Source organism: Trachemys scripta, chromosome 7 (assembly GCF_013100865.1).
Source record: "Trachemys scripta elegans isolate TJP31775 chromosome 7, CAS_Tse_1.0, whole genome shotgun sequence".
Classification (NCBI taxonomy): Eukaryota; Metazoa; Chordata; order Testudines; family Emydidae; genus Trachemys; species Trachemys scripta.
In genome coordinates, this window is record NC_048304.1 from 113816471 (window position 1) to 113837703 (window position 21233).

Consider the following 21233-nt stretch of genomic DNA (forward strand, 5'->3'; position numbering starts at 1 on the left):
CCTTCCAGGCCTGGGCACAATTCTTTCCCCTGGTACAGCTCTTGTTGCAGCTCAGGTGGTAGCTAGGGGATTCTTCATGATGGCTTCTTCCCTTCTCTGTTCTCTTCCCCCCTTTATATATCTTTTGCATAAGGCGGGAACTCTTTGTCTCTCTGGGTTTCCACCCCCCCTCACTGGAAAAGCACCAGGTTAAAGATGGATTCCAGTTCAGGTGACATGATCACATGTCACTGCAAGACTTCATTACTCACTTGCCAGCACACACATATACAGGAAGACTCACAGGTAAATACAGCCATCTGCAGACAATGGGAGTCATCAAGATTCCAAACCATCATTAATGGTCCACACTTTACACAATTACAATAGGCCCTCAGAGTTACATTTTATATTTCTGGTTTTCGATACAAGAGTGGTACATTTATACAAATCAGATGATCACACTCAGTAGATTATAAGCTTTGTAATGATACCTTACAAGAGACCTTTTGCATGAGGCATATCCCAGTTACGTTACATTCACTTATTACCGTATTTTCTCTAAAACTATCCCAGTTACATTATATTGACTTGATAATAAGTTTTTATAAAACCATATAGACTGCACAACGTCACAAACCCTTTACAGGAGCAATGGATCGCTAATATCTGAACTGTCTAGGAGAGAGCTGGACAGTGCAGAACACACATTTGGGGGGAAATTCAGGACTGGGAGTGTATTGGGGTCAACCTGCAGGTAGTAACCAAGACTGCTGGAAGCCAGAGTGTGGCTGGCGGGTTGCTGACAGGCTGTTGGGGTCAAAGTTGCTGGACCATGGCTGTAGCTATACACAAACACTCAGGGTTTGACCTGCTTGCTGGTAGGCTGGTTGTGAGTGGCCCAGGTTGGGAGCTAAAACAGCGAAGCATTGTGAGGTGCCCAAGGTAGCATGGCGGACGATGACACAACCCTTCACTGGTCTGGATTGAGCCCCAGAATGTGGCAAGGGGTAAGCATAGAGTTAGGATGGTTGATTATACAAAAAGCTTGATCCTCATAAGGAATGTCTTGAGTGGCCACCTAACATTCATATTATGACACACACTCTCTCTCTCCCCTGCTGGGGAACTTGGCCTGAAGAAGAAAAGGATTATATGCAAACTGAGGAACACCCAACTCTTTTGATGAGCAAGTTCCCTTAAATTTATGGTATGATGTGTGTGCAAATTGGGTCTCAAATTGTATTGTGTTATTTAGAAGGAATATATTTCATTAGGTTTTTCCTTTTTCCATAGAGGAATGTAATTCATGATTTCTGAATAAGTAGAAAAGACAGATGGGGGAACAAAGAGGGGAAGGGTTCTGGTGCCTTTTTTCACTAATATCAAATATTTTCTGTTTATTTCTTTTTTAAAAAAATGTAATGAAAACTAATAATCCAAAAGAGAGAGACGAGCTGGACATTTTGCCTGAAGACAACAGATTTCAGAAAACTGCAGAACAGTGTGATTAAAAACGTGACATCAAGCAAGCCCAAGTACCTTAATCCAGTCATGCTAAACAAACAGCAAAAGAGACAGAACACAGATTTAGGATGAAATATTTATAAGAGGTTTGAAGATATAAACAATTATAAATGCCTTTAAAGTGACAGCCAATATGCATAGCAATTTATGTAAATTCCAACAATGCATATTAAATAAATAAATCCCAAAACATCATCAGGAAATTATCAAGTATTACCATAGTTCTAACTTTCTCTCTTTCATATTACTGTATAGGATGTCCTTCTGTTGAGTCTGAACTTTTGATGAGCTTAAACTTAACTCAGACTTGATGTCTCTGTCTGANAACTCGGGTGCTGGAGAGGTGAGTGAGGACTTGCTTTTTACCTAACACTTCCATTCATTCAGTAGCTCTCTCTCTCAGCACGCTATCTGTAATGGCATTGGCTATGGTGAGGCTCTTTGGCATCTCTTTATTATACAGTGTCCTGTTTGACATTAAAGTCTCTTCTTTTTTAGCAAGTAAAAATAGGGAAATCTGAGTGTTACAAAATAGATGTTTGAATTAGCTACTGAGGAAACTAACTGGAGAGTTAGAAAGTCAATCTCTTTCTCATGTGCTGAAGCACTAAAATAAGCAATAGCCAAAGGGTAAAAAGCACACTGCCATAGTTTTCTTTTTTCGTAGCCTTCTTCACTGTTCACAAGGAACTAGGGGCCAGATTTTAAAAGATATTTAGATGCTTTAAGATGCAGATAGGTACCTATTGGGATTTTCTAACGTGCCTTAGTGCCTGGCATTTATTTCAATGGGAGTTAGGTGCCGAAGCAGTTTTAAAAATCCCACTAGGTGCCTATTTGCATCCTAGGGTTTCTACATATATGTATTTTTTTAATCTGGCCCTTGGAGCTAATATTAGAAACTCTCAGGTAGAGTCAAGAGAATCTGTAGTATATGCATACAATCTCTTGTAGCACTACTTATTTTCTGAATATTCCACCTATTACAGTGTATTGCCCCCAGGCCACTACTGTATATACTTTTCACTTGCATTTCTACTTTTAAAAAACGCCTGATATTCTATTTACAATATATTTTCACTCTTAATATTGTCATTTAAATCATTGTGTATTAGTCAGATTTTCTTAAAACTTTATACTTGCTAAGGTATCTTTCACCTGCTTTCCCCCCAGAGGACCAGGCTGTGAACTCTTTATTCACTGTAGTGAAACTACTCATCCAAGTAATGCTACTGGAGTAAATAGAACCACTCAAGTGAAGGACTAGTCATAGAAATGGTCAAAAATGGAATTCTTGCCCCATGGGAAATTCTGAGATTCTGAAATTTAAATTTGTCCTGATTCAGGGTGCAAGCTAGACATCTCAAACTTTTTCATAAAATGAGATATTCTGAAAAAATTTGTTATCAAAATATTCCCCTTTGCTAAGGTCAAAATGCTTCACTACCAATGTGATATATGCCATCATGTGCCAGCAATGCCCCTCTGCCAGGTACATTGGCCAAACCGGACAGTCTCTACGCAAAAGAATTAATGGACACAAATCTGACATCAGGAATCATAATACTCAAAAACCAGTGGGAGAACACTTTAACCTGTCTGGTCATTCAATGACAGACCTGCGGGTGGCTATATTACAACAGAAAAACTTCAAAAACAGACTCCAACGAGAGACTGCTGAGCTGGAATTGATATGCAAACTAGACACAATCAACTCAGGATTGAATAAGGACTGGGAATGGCTGAGCCATTACAAATATTGAATCTATCTCCACTTGTAAGTATTCTCACACTTCTTATCAAACTGTCTGTACTGGGCTATCTTGATTATCACTTCAAAAGTTTTTTTTCTCTTACTTAATTGGCCTCTCAGAGTTGGTAAGACAACTCCCACCTGTTTATGCTCTCTGTATGTGTGTATATATATCTCCTCAATATTTATTCCACTCTATATGCATCCGAAGAAGTGGGCTGTAGTCCACAAAAGCTTATGCTCTAATAAATTTGTTAGTCTCTAAGGTGCCACAAGTACTCCTGTTCTTTTTGCGGATACAGAATAACATGGCTGCTACTCTGAAGACTATAATATTGTTTGCTTTGACTATATTATTTTATATAAAGATTTAAACATTTTGATTTTTATACAATATAAAAGAGAAAACAAAATGTTTTGATAAGACAAACTAAATATTTCAACCTGATTGAAATAAAATGTTCTAATAATTTCCCAAACATTCTAAAAAAATTGATACATTACCACAAAACATTTTGATTTAGTTAAATCAGCATTTTTCTGATATAAAAATGTTCCATCCGAAATTTTTCAACCACCTCTAACTGCTCAACAGTGCGAGTAAGGAATTCACAATTTAACCCAGACAAAAAAAAAAAAAAAAAAATAGATATACCAGTGAGATTCTTACATCCCTGTGGCAGGAAAGGCTAAGGTCGCTTAAAGCTTCATTTCTGCCATCCCAATTTTGGGGTACTCCAGGGACTATCCCATTTGCCCCCTCATCCCAACATACCCTTCTCACTATCAACCATGCCCCAACATGCACCTCCCAATACCCAGCCACACCCTACATGATGCCAAGCTTTGAGGGGATGCTCAGTAAACAGCCTACACCTGTCTTTCTCAGTTCCTGTGCCAAAGGAATGCTCCCTCAGATGGATCCACAACTCCTCCTTTATGACACTCTAGCCCTTGTACCCAGCATAAAGGGGATGAAGTGATGCTGAGAATCTTAACCACTGTTTATAACTACTCTCAGCATTTTAAAAAGAAATTAATTCTCTCCAAAACGATGTTTCTTCCACGGCTCATTCACAGTGATTTGTTACCGTGAGGCTTTTAAAATATCTTTCATACATTTTGTATGTGTGTGTGTGTGTGTGTGTGTGTGTATTTTCTTGAAAAAGAAATGTACTTCTTTTTAAAGGATAAATATTGAGGAATGTTTAAAATGTTAAAAGTTTAATCAGATATGAGAAACAAGTAAACTATAAGTGAGGGGATAGGTAAGTTTGAATGGATGAACATTTAACAGTACCCCTTCAAATACTAGTTTGTAAATTTGTATTCTTTATTTTAAGCTTACATCAGTGGGTCAGCCATATCTCATTTTGATTAGGGTCCCAAGGAAACAGAACTCTCACAATCTGTAAAGTAAAATAGAGAAAACACTAAAGATGGTTGAAAGATTTCGTTACTCATTTTTTAATCTCCCTGTTTAGTCATGCTGACATCTCCATTTTAAGCATGTGTTCATATGTATAACTGATCTTCCAATGATTATGCAGTCCTGCCACTGATTTAAAAGCAAAAGAATGTTGGGGGGGAACCAAAGGATATGTAACAGCTAAAATCTGTGACCCATGCCTCATGATGCCCATGCATGGCGGGGATCTCCATATGCAGATTTCAAGGGGTATTGGGTACCTCTGCTATTCTCAAATCAAGTAGCCACCAGGGGCAGGGGGAGGCCTAGGCTGTGTTAATTTTTCCAAGGATCCCTTGCCTTGGGACTTGCCAGTCAGATACCAGAGTGTTGAGCGTGGTGTAAATAGGCAGAGAGACTAGATCAGACAAAGTTGTACACTGGATTCAAGGTGCTTTGCTGTGGTTTCAATACCACTATAATGACCAAGAATGGACTATTTACCAATGCCCTTGTATAGTGTGTAATTGGACATACTGCAGCCTCTATGTAAGTAAAGCTTTTTTCTTAAACACTTGTATTAATCTTTAAGTATAACTGTCTGGATTTTATTATTTTATTACAATTGTTGAATTGTTTGTGGGTGGTAAGTGATTATAATGATTGCAAAGAAATATTGTGTTACAATCTTTACGTAGAAAATTAAAATGTTATAGAACAGAGCCCACAGATGTTTTCATTTGGTTTTCCACCCCCACATTCATTTTTAATTGTTCTTAGTTTTCTTAGTTTAGTTTTTAGAATAAAAGCATCTTTTACACAAGAAGAATCTACTAAAGTGTTCCCAATTTTTAAACAATTTAAGCAAAACGTAGGCAGTGATAACACATGTACCCTATAATTTCTGTAATTAATAGAAAAGAATATAAGGAATGACAAGTTAATTTTCCTCTTTCCATTTCAAAATACACTGTATATGATTAATAATTTTCCAGCTACTTAAGTGTAGAGTTTATCACCATAAAAAAAATGAAGACTTGAGAAGATTTCTGACCAAGACCAACACCAAACAGCAACTCAGAATCAAGGGGTATTCTGTTCTCAGTAAAAGAGAACAGAACCTCTCCAATGCCCAAATGACATGACAAATATTACATTTATTTTACTATCTTCCATATAAGAATATTAAATGTAAAATGCAGACAAAGGAATGAATAAATTAGAATGTCATTTATGTTTTTTTCTAGGTCACCAACCTGACAGTATTAGGAAATTTCAGAAAATAACAATGTTATCTAAATTAACTTTTCTATGGTAACAGCAACTTTCATATTGTGTTAGTGGCTTGTTATAATATGAACATGAAGTTTAAACATTTCAGAGATTTTAAAACATGATACAGAATAACTGGCAAGCTATCATACTTATTGTGAGGAGACCAAGACCCTAGCTATTACATGAGACTTTCAAATTATATTTGAGATATTCATGACAGATTAGGGAGTTTCTAATAAACCACTGAGAAAGTTTGTTAATCTTCCTGAATTTTTCATGAACTTTTCTATGGCATATTTTGATAACATTTACACAAACAGATGAGAATCTGAAGCAAAGAGCACTTATCACCAGCCTATCCCTTCTACTCTATCATAACGAGCCCCAGATCCTTTAACTCTGTGTTGCATGCCTTTACACCAGGGGTTCTCAAACTGGGGGTTGGGATCCCTCAGGGGGTCATGAAGTTATTACATGGGGGGTCGCGAGCTGTCAACCTCCACCAAAAATCCTGCTTGCCTCCAGCATTTATAATGGTGTTCAATATATTTTAAAGTATGTTTAATTTATTGTGTGTGGGGGGGGTCGCACTCAGAGGCTTGCTGTGTGAAAGGGGTCGCCAGTAAAAAAGTTTGAGACCCACTGCTTTACACACATTCTAGGGGATAGCTTTTTGAAACACAGACCCACTGGACCTGATTCTCCTCTCACACTGGTGTAAATCACAATGAACACCACCTACTCTGTTCCTTGACATGTTCTGGATGTGATAGCTATTGTAGAGGGAAAGGGGTCACCATGTGGCAGGCAGGGAGGGTGTAAGGTTGTCTATGGCACTGGAAAGTTCATGGTCCCAAGCCTCAGAACTTTTGCACATGCACTGTCACTACCATCCTCCAATGCAGGCAGGGATGGGGTGACAATTGTATCCCCTCCTGGAAGGGGTAATGGATTGAGAACCCTTCAAAGAAGCTAATCTCATAAAAGTGACCATCCAGAGAGCCATCCTCAGTACCCAAGAGGTATGACAACTCCCAGCCTCCTTTCTGGTCTCTACAACCACAATTTTCTCTGTTGGACTTCTCCAATATCTTTCAAATCTACTGATCATGCTGCAGAGATGACCATCCTACTTTCCTACTGTTCGGTCCATGTCATTCCCCACCTTGAATCCCTGCAGTGACATCAAGTTTCTTTCTGCTTCACATGCAAAGTCTTCATCCTTACTTCTGCATATACTTCATCTCTCCTTGCTCTTCCACTCATGGATTGGGGCTCAGTGAACCGCCCTATGTTTGCCTGGTAACTGACCACACCTGCCAGCCTCATTAGCAAGAGCTATAAGGCTGGAAGGAATGAGAGAAAGGGGGACGGAGACTAAGAGTGGGACGTCAGGCTCAGAGGGAGTAGGAGCCTCCTAGTATGTTGCTGGCCAGGCCTGTGGTAGACCAAGCAGTTGTAAAGCCTGTATATAGTTGGAAACTGGTAGTGGCAAACTGATCACAAATAAAGAACACGGGTGTTGCACCAGACTGAAGTGTCCCTGATTCATGGAGGAGAGGGCCAAAGGGGCCGAATCCGGAGGGGCACAGTGGGCACCTCATTACAGGAGGACCACCACCCTCATAACTTTTGGCCCAGTGGTTAGGATACTCACCAGGGGTATAGGAGACCCTGCATTTATATGCCCCAATGTGGCGGGGTGGCTGCTCCACACAGGGAGAAGAAGGGGGTTAAAAGCAGCACCAGGGAGGCTGCCCAGAGCCCACTAATCAGGAAAAGGCTTCTTGTGCCCACCAATAGGGGAAAGGCTTGCTGGAGCAGCCAATCAGGGCTGGTGAGGGTCATATATAAAGGGCTGCTCAGCAAAGCAGAAGGGAATCTTTCCCTGGAAGGCAAGGAAGGAGGATTGGCTACCTGAAGAAGTGCCATAGATAGAGCAGTGCTGGGAAGGGGCAGCAATGTGCAAGGGTGAGCTGCTGGCTGCCCACTGCCAGGCTGGGCTTTGCTACCAGGACTGGGAGGGTGCTAGGGTTACGGGGGAAGTGGTCCAGGGAAAATAGGCAGCAGGTTGGAGGAGGCTATAGGGTCCCTGGCTCGAGACCCAGAGTAGCGGGCGGGTGGGCCTGGGTCTCCCCACCACTTGCCAATGAGGAGAGTGGCCAGTATCCAGACTGCAGTTTGCCCCTGAGGCGAGGGGCTGGAACTTGGACTGCAGTTGGCTGCTGAGGCAAGTGGTGGGAATAAGGACTGCTGGTCCCCCGGAAGTTGGGAGATATCGGAATGGAGGAACAGCTAGAGGACTGTGCTAAGAAGAGGATGCTGGGGTCTGGGGAGCAATACAGGTCCAAAGAGTGGAGACAGCAGTGATGGCAGGCATGACACCACTAGCTGAAGGTGGACTGGAAGGGCTGAGAACTTATTCCCAGGACGGCCAGCAGGAGGCCCTGTGGTGGTAAGTCCCACTTTGCCACATCCCTCCATATGAGGGGGAGAAATTCTTTGAACAGGAAACTGCCCCCTCTAAGGTGAGCATCCTAACCATTGGGCTACAGAATATTCTGATGTGGGTTGCCCTCAGTCTATCCTGGTGAAGCTCTTCCACTGTGGATATAAAATTAAAACATTCATTAGTACAGGGATCTACCACCTCCTAGGTGAGCGTTCTAACCATCAGGCTATGGAGTCATTCTCATGTTACGAGGGACGTCCCCACTGTCCTCCATCACCACACCTGCTTCTTGCAAAAATGGCATAGGCACCTAATGCCAGGAGGGGGTCTGCACCTGAGAATCCCCAACAGAGGGGGGTGCCTTTCTGCAGCCAGGATTTTGGGGCCTATCTCCGAAAGGGGGAGGAGCTTAGCATACACCCTTCAAGTTGGCATCTCCCATAAGCTATTTTAAGCAAGGAGCCTTCCAGCTTGGTTTTGTGAATCCCATTCTAAGGTGCCTGTCTCTCCCCCCTCAGTGTACAGGGCTCTAGGTGCTGAACTCAGGCTTTGTGAATATCAGCGATTTTCTAGGCACATGAGTCTCTTTGTGAAACTAGTCTTCTGTGCATGACAGGGGCAATACACTTTTCCACACTTTTTTTTAAGGCATTTATATTTGTCATGTCATTCCCAATCATGCTGTCATCTGGAAAGAGAGACTCTGGAATGTTAATGAATTTCTCAAAAAGTCTGATACAAAATTTAGTAAATACTTTAAAAAAAAAGAAAATTTCCAGATAGTTGAGACAAAAGATAGCATGCTATACTACCTGCACACCTAAGTTATAAATACAATCAAATTGTTTGTGAAATGTACATATGAAAAATATTCACTCTCAACATTCACTCCCTAGTGCATGAAGCAACCACTCAGATATAAATGTGGTTGGTATTTGGTTGTTTTTTGGAATACATTTGTGTGTTCTGGGGTGGAGTGTTTTGTGGTTTTTTTTTTTTTTAGCTTTTACACTTTAATCAAATACTTTTAGTAAAAGAATATTTGTTCATTAAGAATGATCTCTCAGACACTCCAAAGAACTAGTGCTTTTTGTGGTGGTCATTCAACTAGTGCTTTTAGGTGGGCATTCACCTCCCTCTGTATCATAGTCAAGAACCAGTTGTAAATAAATGCCCTGGTGCACCTCTGGGGTTGATGTATGTGGTAGGTTAAGGGAGGCAAAAATGAGGATTAGTGACTTCTGGAATTTGCTAAACAGGGATTTTCCTTGACATCAGAGAGAAATAAAGAGAGTGCAGGAATCAAGAGAAAATCCTGTTTGGTAATCCAAATATACTATAGAAGTGGGATATTATTAATGTAGAGATTGTGTAGGAATAGTTACATTGTAATCCCTTCACTAGTCTCTTTCACCAGCTTCGAGCAGTTTCTATTCTCTGTTCTTCCTTTTCACACTGTCTGATGGGTTCGCTCTGCTCAAGCTTCTTAACCACATAGGATAATAGGCTCCAATTACATTTACCGCCTTTCATCTCTGTTTCAATTACATTTGTTCTGCATGCTAGCTTGAAAATCTGTCCCAAGTCAGTTTGTTTAAATCACAGAATAATAAGCTCTCAGTCCAAAATTTTGGGCTATACTTTTAAGAAGTCAGTGAAATATACTTCTGATTATTTTTTTTAACTGTAAGATGATCCCTAAATTAGTATTTCAGAAACATGGTTTGTATCAATTTGTCATAAAAACACAATCAACAAGAATACTGTGTGCTGAAAGCAATAATATTTATTTTAAGCATAACTTTTTTTAACTGCTCTGATCATTTAAAGTTCTTTTTTTCCCCCCTGTTTTCATACTAGGTTTTTAATTTCAACGATAACTATAATATTCTGCAAGGATAATGCTATAATTTGGAATATTACCCACCAGTCAGAAGCATGGAATGTTTTAATGTCACCCAAAACACAATTTCCAGTGATTGAAGCAGTTCATCATGTCAGGGAAGCAAAGCATGCACATATTCCATAAATTAGAGCGACAAAGCCGAAACAGTAGTAGAGAAAATGCTTTCTGGGAAGGAAAAAGCTCTTTTGGCAAGCTCAGCATGGAAACATTCCAGAGAATTCACTCTATGATTATTTAATGTTTGCAAAGCATTCTAGTGCATTCTAGTGAACGTTTCATTCTTGATTTGAGTACAAACATCCAGTACAGAAGCTTTTGTGTTAAAAGCTATCCAATTAATATGGCACATTTTAAAATTCTCCTCTCCCTAAAAAGGATCAGGTTATAAAAGTGCAATCCTAAATACTGGAGAGAAAACATATTTTTCCTCCCTTGTTTTAAAAGGACATTTTACTGATGCCATTATACAGCTTGTTTCTGGGTGTGTGAAAATGTGCTGTATGCGTCTGATTAATGGCCAGACCCCCAGATATATGTGAAGAACACACAAGTCAGTACAGGCAGGGAATGAAAACATAAGGTTTGAGCTCCCCTGATCCCGGGCTTGCTGTGTAACACTTTAGCCCACTGTATTACTTTGCAACAACCCAAAGACTGCTCTAAGTTACAATGGCTTTCAAGGACACCAAGGTGCCAATGCAGCAGATAGTGATGAGAGAGGCATAGACATGCCCCCACCATACCCCTTTGCCCTGGACGCACCCTCTATGCCCGAAAGAGGGAGGAGGTTGGTGTGGGAATCACTAGACCAGCTGTATAACAATGACAAATCATACACAGGCTACTGGCTGTAAGGCCAGAATCAGCTAACAGTGCAGTAGAATCTGTGCAGAATCTGGGCCAATATTTCACATTTTTTCATGTATTGTGGATTTTAAACTATTTCAACAAAATGTACGTTTCCTGCTGCTTCTAATGGCCCTTTAAATCTTAATTTTTAAATGAATTACTGTACTCTGACTTGTGACTTCTCTTTTCATGTAAATTCTGTTAGTTTTAAATTCTTCTGGACTTTGATTTTTTTTTTTGCCTTATAGTTTACAAGGAAACACACTCACCCTCTTGTCAGATGTATTGTTTAAATATTTTAACATTGGAAATACAACATGTTCCTCCTCCCTTCATTATTTCAGTACCAAGGGGCAAACTTTTCAAAAGGTGCCTAAGTCCCATTTTCCAAAGTGACTTAGAAATGGAGTCCTAAATACCACATTCACTTGAAAATGGGACTCAGGTGCTCTTGAAAACATCGCCATGGACCTCAGATCCTCTTTCATTTTTTATTGAACTGATAACTTCCAATAAGAAGTTCAAGCACCAAGAAGAAATGACTACACATACAAAAAATAAAATGCTCAGAGTACAAAGAAACATATCAGTGAACATACAAGAAATACAGTGATATCAAACTAATTCCTATACCCCATTCCAAGAAACGATGCAGCTTGTGAACTCCCCACTGCATACCAGCTGTGGGTGGGATTGTGCCAACCAAATGGCCACCTCCTCCAAGATTTTAAAAAGCCTCCAAAACAGGTCAGATAGTAAAATGCACAGTCTCTAATAGTATGCTTCCAGGTGTTAGAAAAGGAACAGGCTAAGAGCAACCAGGCTGATTATTGGTATGGAAGGGATACCCTACAACCAAAAACTCAAAACATGTACGTAGTTTGAACAAAACAAAATGGGAGTTATCAGCTCTTTGGGATTATGGACCCTAAAAGAAACATGCAAGGAACAAGAATTGTAATCTTTTCCACTCTTTAGGAACAGCCATGATATCTGGCCATGACTGGAATCTGCAGAAGAAAAACAAATCAGGCTGGATATTATACAGGACTTCTCATTACAATCTGGTACTGAAATACAGAACAATCTCTCACATATTGTAGATGAAGAAAGCAGAATACTTTCTAGATTTAGAAAACATATACGTTGGATATATCTGCTGAATAGTTTAATGAACTAGTCACAAAGGAGAAGGATGTATCAGAATACTCATTCCTAGCATTCCTTCTTCCTTCCTAAAGGAATTATAGTCTATTGCACCTCAATTTATAATGTATTTTAAGGTTTAGAACAGATTGACAAGGAGTCCCAGTTCTACTGATGGTAAAATTAAAACCAGAGGACAGATATGTATTAAATAAAAATATTTCATTTAAAGAAGCAACATCATGTGGCAAAATAGCTAAAGGGAAAGGTTCAAAATCATCAGAAATGTTAATATAACTTTCACCGCAGAGAAAGACTTAAGGTCACTGAGTAGATGAAGTGAAATAGGCAGAACACATAAAATGCTGTTCTAGAAATCTGAGCGCAGAGAAATCTCTAATCAAAGATTTCAAAAGGGTAAATGCTAAACCATTTAGTAAACCATTTTTGTTGAAACATTTTATTAGGGAGTAAAAGACGAAATAAGCTAGTGGTACGGTAGAGATTTAATAAAAATAGATGAAAAACACCAGAATAATATGTTTTTATCTATTTTCTTCTCCAAAACCAGTTGTTTTTTCTTTTTTAGAAATTTTGTGATATTTAAATTAATGGACACAGGTAAAAAAAAATCCTTAAGCATGACCAATAAAGGGATATTGAAATGTTTTCTGGTAACAGAGAGAAGAAATTACTTCAGTTATTACCCAGTTCTCATGTTGTGAAGGAATGGATTTATCTAAAGAGTGCCCACTTCTTTATCTTGGAGCTGCTTTACTTTCGTATGAATGGAACTGCACATCAGTAAAGTTCAGTTGTTTAGATGTACAGTTCATGTCTTCCTTTTCCTTTTATTCATAACTATAGAGTAAGCAATCTTTCTGTTCACTGGCAGGGTAGATTTTTTCTTTTATGACTACCATTTGTCAGCTTCATCTGTATCCTAAACGAGAGCACAAACTTCAGAAAGCAGCGATCAAAAACAGTAAAGAGAAAGAACATAAGAACGGCCATACTGGGTCAGAACAAAGGTCCATCTAGTCGAGTATCCTGTCTTCTGACAGTGCACCAGAGGGAATGAACAGAACAGGTCATCAAGTGATCCATACCCTGTCACCCATTCCCAGCTTTTGGCAAACAAAGACTAGGGACACCATCCCTGCCCATCCTGGCTAATAGCCATTGATGGATCTATTCTCCATGAATTTATCTAGAAAGAAAGTAAGAGAGAGAAGGAAATTATCAGGTGATGAGGGGAAGAATTTTGTTAACTAGCTTTGTAGGATGCTGCAGCGAGTACATACCAGATAACTGTCATTGGAGGGGTTAAGGAATGGGAAAAGTAATCTGAATTTTACCCACTGAGATCCCAAATCAGGAAAACATCTCTATTCTTGAAAGCACTTAAACTTAACATTTTAAATCAGTATGCCTTGGCACATACTTAAGTGCTATCCTTAATCAGGGCTTGAATTTTTGAGAAAATCAGAATTATAATTAGGGATGGATTGGGTGGCTTAAAAAATAGAATAAGACCAAAAACAGAAAACATGAGGCATATTTTCTGAGACAGCTGCAAAACAGAAACCACTTCAGAGAGCTCAACATTTTTATTTAAAAAATAAAACACATCCCTCTTTAATAGCCCTGACTGTGCGCCTCTAAAAAATAGTAATAAAGACTCCAGTCTTTGCTTTTATGGCACTAATTTACATTTTCCTGAGTTGCACACAATACTATATTAGTACAGGATCACCAGCCTTCTCATTTCAGTGGGCATAACCTAAAGATGGGCAGTTAGAGGATTAATATAGCTGACTGCTGACTGGGTAAAGGCTTGAAAAAATCCTTTTCCATTACCTGTGGTGGGTAGGAAGCTTTTTGGAAGGTGCTATCAAACTCTATAGAGTTTTTTTTTTTCTTTTTTCATAAACAAAAAGTGTCTTGCCTTTCTGATTAGGAAGAAAACCTTTCAAACCTGTACCAAATTTAAACCTACTTCCTCTGGTGCTTATAACTTTGCCAATATACAGAAGAGTGGAAACCAGATTATTACGGTCTTGTCAGTTTGCATATCCCTGTGGGCAGAGATGAAACTAACAAGGATCAGGTCAATTTCACACTGCCACAGATTAACAGAATGCCATCACAAGGTTCTAGATTTGGAAAAAAGAGAGAGAGATGTTTTTTCCTCCTTCCTCCGTGCCAGTAAGGAGGCTTCAGACATCTTCCAGTCAGAAGCCATAAAAGGTAAAGCCCAAAAGCAAGGTCCAGGAACAGCACCCTAGTATCAGAGGGGTAGCCGTGTTAGTCTGAATCTGTAAAAAGCAACAGAGGGTTCTGTGGCACCTTTGAGACTAACAGAAGTATTGGGAGCATAAGTTTTTGTGGGTAAGAACCTCACTTCTTCAAGTGAGGTTCTTACCCATGAAAGCTTATGCTCCCAATACACCCTAGTATGATTCCTAGTTCCCACCTGTTTCCCAGACTCTGGAAGGTGGCTGCTCACCTGTATGCTGCCCCTTTACAGTGCAGTCTCTCATCTTAGTTTAATTGTCTGGCTATTAGGCATATGGTCAATTTTGCAAGACTTGTGTATTAAGGGATGAGTAGGTTGATGGTAAGTGGATGGCAAGGGAGAGATTGACAGGATAACTTAGAAAAGTGAAGTAGGTACAGAGCAGGGTCAGAGAGACTGCAGAGAAAAGCGGAAAGGAGAAAATAAATATAGTGAATGAATTAAAACCTATAATGTAGGCTTATAAAGAGAAAGTGTAAGGCTCTGTGGACTTGAATCTGGGTCTGCAGAGCCTGCAACGGCTGAGGTTCCCATAATGCCACTGGGGGGCCATGCAGACCCACAGCCAGGGTGCACTGTAGATAGTAGATACCACAGGAAGTACTGCCCAAGGGATGCAAGCCAAAGTATCTAGTTTGCATATTAATTCAAGTTCAGCAGTTTCTTGTTGGAGTCTATTTGTTAAGCTTTTCTGTTCCAAAATTGTCACCTTTAAGTCCGTTACTGAGTGACCAGAGAGGCTGAAGTATTCTCCTACTGGTTTTTGAATGTTATGTTTCCTGATGTCAGATTTGTGTCCATTTATTCTTTTGCGTAGAGACTGTCCAGTTTGGCCAATGTACATGGCAGAGGGGCATTGCTGGCACATGATGGCATATATCACATTGGTAGATGTGCAGGTGAATGAGCCCCTGATGGCATGGCTGATGTGGTTAGGTCCTATGATGGTGTCACTTGAATAGATATGTGAACAGAGTTGACATCAGGCTTTGTTGCAAGGATAGGTTCCTGGGTTACTGTTTTTGTTATGTGGTTGCTGGTGAGTATTTGCTTCAGGTGGGGGGCAGTCTGTAAACGAGGACTGGTCTGTCTCCCAAGATCTGTGAGAGTGAGGAATCATCTTTCAGGATAGGTTGTAGATCTTTGATGATGCGCTGGAGAGGTTTTAGTTGGGGGCTGAAGGTGATGGCTAGTGGCATTCTGTTATCTTCTTTGTTGGGCCTGTCCTGTAGTAGGTGACTTCTGGATACTCTTCTGGCTCTGTCAATCTGATTTTTCACTTCAGCAGGTGGGTACTGTAGTTTTAAGAATGCTTGATAGAGATCTTGTAGGTGTTTGTCTCTGTCTGAGGGACTGGAGCAAATGCGGTTGTATCTTAGAGCCTGGCTGTAGATGATGTATCGTGTGGTGTGTCCTGGATGGAAGCTGGAGGAATGTAGTTAAGTATAGCGTCGTATAAAGCAGAAACCTACTGACCGCTATACTTATCTACATGCCTCCAGCTTCCACCCAGGACACACCACACGTTCCATTGTCTAAAGCCAAGCTTGAATAGAGACTGGGAATGGCTGGGTCATTACACAAATTGAATCTATTTCCCTATGTTAAGTATCCTCACACCTTTTTGTCAACTGTCTGAAATAGGCCATCTTGATTATCACTACAAAACTGTTATTTTCTTGCTGATAATAGCTCATCTTAATTAAAAAGCCTCTTAGCCATGTTCTCTGTATGTGTGTGTGTGTGCGTGTGCGTATATATATATATATATATATATATATATATATATATATATATATATATATATANATATATATATATATATATATATATATATATATATATATATATATATATATATCTTCTCACTGAATGTTCCATTCCATGCATCTGATGAAATGGGCTATAGCCCACAAAAGCTTATGCTCAAATAAATTTGTTAGTCTTTAAGGTGCCACAAGTACTCCTGTTTTTTTAATCTAGGAAAGTTAGTCCTCAGAATAGTAGATGTCAGTCAATATTTTAAGACCCGTCCCTCACCCACAAATATTTAAACCAGACCCACTCAGTACATGATTTTTTTCTGATGATTGAGTAAATTATTCATCAATTTTTAGTTAATAATCAAATTAATTTGATTAATATTATAACTCTTCCAAACAAAGGGTCAAATACTGCAAACCATTATTCAAATGACATATTCAACAAATAACTGCCATATTCACCTCAAAAGGGCAACTATATAAATCACTTTTGTTTATCAAACCATGAGAGGCAAAAATAGATGACTTTCCTCAAAGTTCCAAAAATGCAACAATTCAGAACTTCCCCATCCTCTGCCTCCTGACCAACAGCAACCCATGGCAAGCACAGTGTCCTCCTTGTTTACATCTTACTTTTTATTAACACCCTATTTGCAAGGAGTCAACAATGTTCTGGGTACTTTTAAGAAAGGAATATGCACTTAAATATTGTCTAGGTCTCTACTCCAAAGATCCTATTATCAGTGGAAAGGAAGAAGGCATGTCTGGTGCTACAGTGAGGCATTTCCTTCATATAAAGTTCCTTTAAACTGTCTGGAGAAGAATTGCCTATTTTTATTTATTCTAATTTAAACATCAAAAACATAGGACACATATAGCTCACGCTCTAGGCATCTTGAAAGATACCTGAAAGCAGAAAAGACATAGCAAAATCAAACAGTAGCGTATCAGTGACCAATCTCACTCAACACAAAACAGTTACCCAATAAAGAGACAACATAATATACCTCCCTCATTTCCCAGCAGAAAGTCAAGGTGTTTCCCCCCCATAAAAAATATCCATCCCCCCAAGTTCAAGAAATTTGGGCTCTTTTGGTCCAAGGTGGGAAAAGAGGACCCTAAAAAAGAGATTCCCTCTTTTTTAAACCAGGGAGCCTTCTGATCCAATGCCTCTAGTGCCTGTAATTTTAGCAGGATGGCACAGAAAGAGAGACTCAGGTGGACAAGTCCCAAACCATTCTGGGCTTTATTGGTCAAAATGAAAATCTTAAATTTAACACAACAAACACGTAGTCATGTAAAGTTGCACAACTGTAGACTGAAGTCACCAAACATCCTTGTAATCACATGGTTTGAACTCCTGGACCCACTGAAGTTAATGGTAAAACTCCCATTGACTCCAGCGGAGGCAAGTTTATCTCCAACGTCATAATAGTGTCTAACTTCTAGTCACTGGGAACTTGAACAGTTCCATCTCTGCAAAGCTCTTTTTACCTAACAAAAACTTGCAGTTTCAAGTCAGTTTATTTTTCAAAAATCAAATACTTTTAAAACGGCATATGTAACACTTCACAAATATCTGATCTTATTCTAGAAAATACTGGACTAAAAAAACAATTCAGTTTTGAAAACTTTCCTTATCAGCTAGTTGGAAGGTTTAGAGCTTGGTGGTCATCATTCTTCACCACCTCTGTTTTATTGTTTGCTGGACACTTGCCCACATGCTCAGCATTTAGCTGATTGCCATATTTGGGGATGGGAAAGAATTTTCCCCCAGGTCAGATTGGCAGAAACCCTGTTATTGTTGTTGGATTTTTTTGTTGTTGGTTTTTTTTTGCCTTCCTCTGCAACATGAGACAAAGTCATTTAAACTAGTGTAAATAGTGAATTCCCTGTAACTTGAAGTCTTTAAACCATTTATTTGAGGACTTCAATAATTCAGCCAGAGCTAAGGGGTATATTTCAGGAGTGGGTGAGTGAGGTTCTGTGGCCTGCAATGTGCAGGAGGTCAGACTATATAATCACGATGGTCCCTTCTGACTGTAAAGTCTATGAATGAGTTTACGAGAGAGAGTTGTCTTACCACTTCCCAAGTGTATCTCCTCTGAGAGTCTCTTTCATACCATGGCACCCTAATAGCCTTGCCTCCTGTCCAGGTTTTGAGGATCATCCCTTTTTTTTAGGTAGTTGTCCAGGGAAATCTGTCAAGGTGCTCAGTAAACTCTGCCTGCTGTCAAGTTTTATGGGTTCAGGATCATCCCAGATGTCTCAGTTTTAGGTACCTCAGAGGTGGCAATGCTACACCCTGATAGTTTTGGAGGTTTGGCAGTTTTCCCCAAACCCTGCCCTGTCCCAACTCCAGCATGAAACCTCTGATAAGGCTAGAAACTACTACCCCCCCCCCCCCCGTCTCTAGTTTGTGATTCTTTCAAGACGAGAGGGACAAAAACAAATTCTGGGCAGTACGAGCCAATTCTTTGATATTCCTTCAGAGAGTCCTTTCTAAGAACAATTTAGATACCCAGTGGGAAGGGCAGATCCTCAGCTGGTGTAAACTATCATAGCTGCACTGAAGTCAAATGGGGCTATCACAATTTACACCAGATGAGAATGTATCACCTTGACTCAGTTTCCCTGAATCACTGCTCCTGAGACTCTGAAAATAAAGGGTTTTGTGTCAGTCCAGATTTTCAGGCTTGATTATTAATTTGCTTTGATACTGAGGCTTTAAATCAAACTTCTATGATTATTTAAACAGTTTTTCTAACTGAAATATTTACTTTGGCTTTCAGTGCTTGGAATTCCTTTTAAAAATTGCTGAAAAATTATTTTCTCCGTAACATAAAAATAATAGATGGAGATGGATGACTAAAGCTGTAAATCAATCCTTCTGCAAAGATAATCTAATAAACCACTCAAGCTTCACTGCTGAGGTTTAGGACCCATCATCAAGGTCTTTGGATTGATTTATGGCTTTGTAATCAAGCTCCCCCAAAACCCATTATCTAATAAACTGTGGAATACACCACTTACCTTTCAATACATTCACAAAATAAATATATAACTCAAAGCTAGAGCTATTTAACAAAAGAAGCCTAAATGACATTCAAAGGTTATGTAGCTAAATTTATATTTTACACTTTCCAAAAGATGAATCACCAGCACAATAAGATGAAAAGCAAAAGGACTCTCTTTAATATTAAGACATTACTTCTTGAATCTGGTTAGGTTTTACCTCCCCTCCCATACTCATTTTTTTTTTTTGCACTGTATTGACAGTTATTCTTCTCTGCACACACTCAGCATCTGAGGTGTTACAAACTGAGAATACACTTTTTTGCACTCCATATAATCAGGTTCTTTTTGTTTGGAAAGTCAAAGATTCAGATGTTTTCCTTAATGCCACTAATTTTAGTTTCAGAATAGCAGCAGTGTTAGTCTGTATCCGCAAAAAGAACAGGAGTACTTGTGGCATCTTAAGACTAATAAATTTATTTGAGCATAAGCTTTCATGGGCTACAGCCCACTTCATCGGATGCATCCTACTGTATTTTCCACTACATGCATCCTGTACTCTTGTTCTTTTTACTAATTTTAGTGCATCTTCCTTCAAAGTATTTTATTTGATTTACTCCATACTGTTATGTACACAACCACACATGATAAAATTAAAGGACACATTAAAGGTACATTTAGAACAAAGGAAAGGAAATATGTATGTTTACACAGCATGCAGTCAACCTATGGAATTCACTATCACAGGCGGCCTATAGTCTAGCATTTTGGCTGGATTTTGAAACAGGATTGAAAATGTTTATCACTTCTAAACAACTATAGCCTTTAAAGGTAATCAAATACCTTTAAGGGTAATCAAAGCTAATGTTTCAGAGATCACCTATAGGGCAGGAATTTTCATCTCCTGTAAAACAGTGTACACATTTTAGGGGCATGATAGGTCTTCCCCCTCCCTTTCCTTTGAAGCATGAAGTACTGGCTGCTACTGAAATATATGGATCAATAGTTCAATCCCAGTAATGCAAATCCTATTCTAGTATCAAAAGCACAGAAGCAAATGCAAATTGGCTATTTCTCTGTGTCCTGCTGGAAACCTGATTCCCCCTCATTATCCCATGCTACACACACACACACACACACACACACACACACACACACACTCAAATTGTGGCCACTCTCTTTTCAGTCAAGGACACATGAACGAGGGCTACATGTAAGTACTACTATGTAAGAAGTGGAACAGTGTGATGCTCTCCTTCTCCACTAAGGACTCAATGTACAGCCTCAAATGAATTTTGAGTGGTTTATTAGGCCTTGGCTACACTTACCCGCTAGTTCGACAGCTGGAAATCGAACTTCTGGGTTCGACTTATCGCGTCTAGTCTGGACGCGATAAGTCGAACCCGGAAGTGCTCGCCGTCGACTGCGGTACTCCAGCTCGCCGAGAGGAGTACCGCGGAGTCGACGGGGGAGCCTGCCTGCCGCGTGTGGACCAAGGTAAGTTCGAACTAATTCGAACTAAGGTACTTCGAACTTCAGCTACGTTATTCACGTAGCTGAAGTTGCGTACCTTAGTTCGAATTAGGGGGGTAGTGTAGACCTGGCCTTAGATGCAGCTGGAAATCTAAAGCCATTTTGCAGAAGAAAAGAAGATCAGGATATAGAAGATTCACATACATTGCATATCAGATAACTTGGAGAAGCATCTAGGGAAGGTGCGTACCCTGAGCACTACTCCAGATACACGATTAACTATTAAGTAGTTAAATTACAATCCAAATCTCTTTAGGATGCTCAAGCAGGTCTTTAAAAGGATATCTGTAATCCTGTAGCTCCCTCATCAGTGAGTGACTGGAGATGG

At 39.6% G+C, this 21233-nt stretch overlaps 1 protein-coding gene across 4 annotated transcripts in view; it reads right to left on the reverse strand.

Annotated features, from left to right (window-relative positions):
• The window catches only part of ATRNL1 (attractin like 1), a 1006335-nt gene that overhangs the window by 563545 nt on the left and 421557 nt on the right, over positions 1-21233 (reverse strand). Inside the window, exon 21 of one of the 4 annotated variants that reach the window (XM_034775242.1) lies at positions 12999-13238. The exons of the other annotated variants lie outside the window; for them this stretch is intronic. Within the exon in view, the coding sequence (XP_034631133.1) occupies positions 13181-13238 (58 nt within the window). The 3' untranslated portion in view covers positions 12999-13180. Of the gene's footprint in view, positions 1-12998; positions 13239-21233 lie in introns of those variants that run through there. 4 annotated transcript variants of the gene reach the window in all.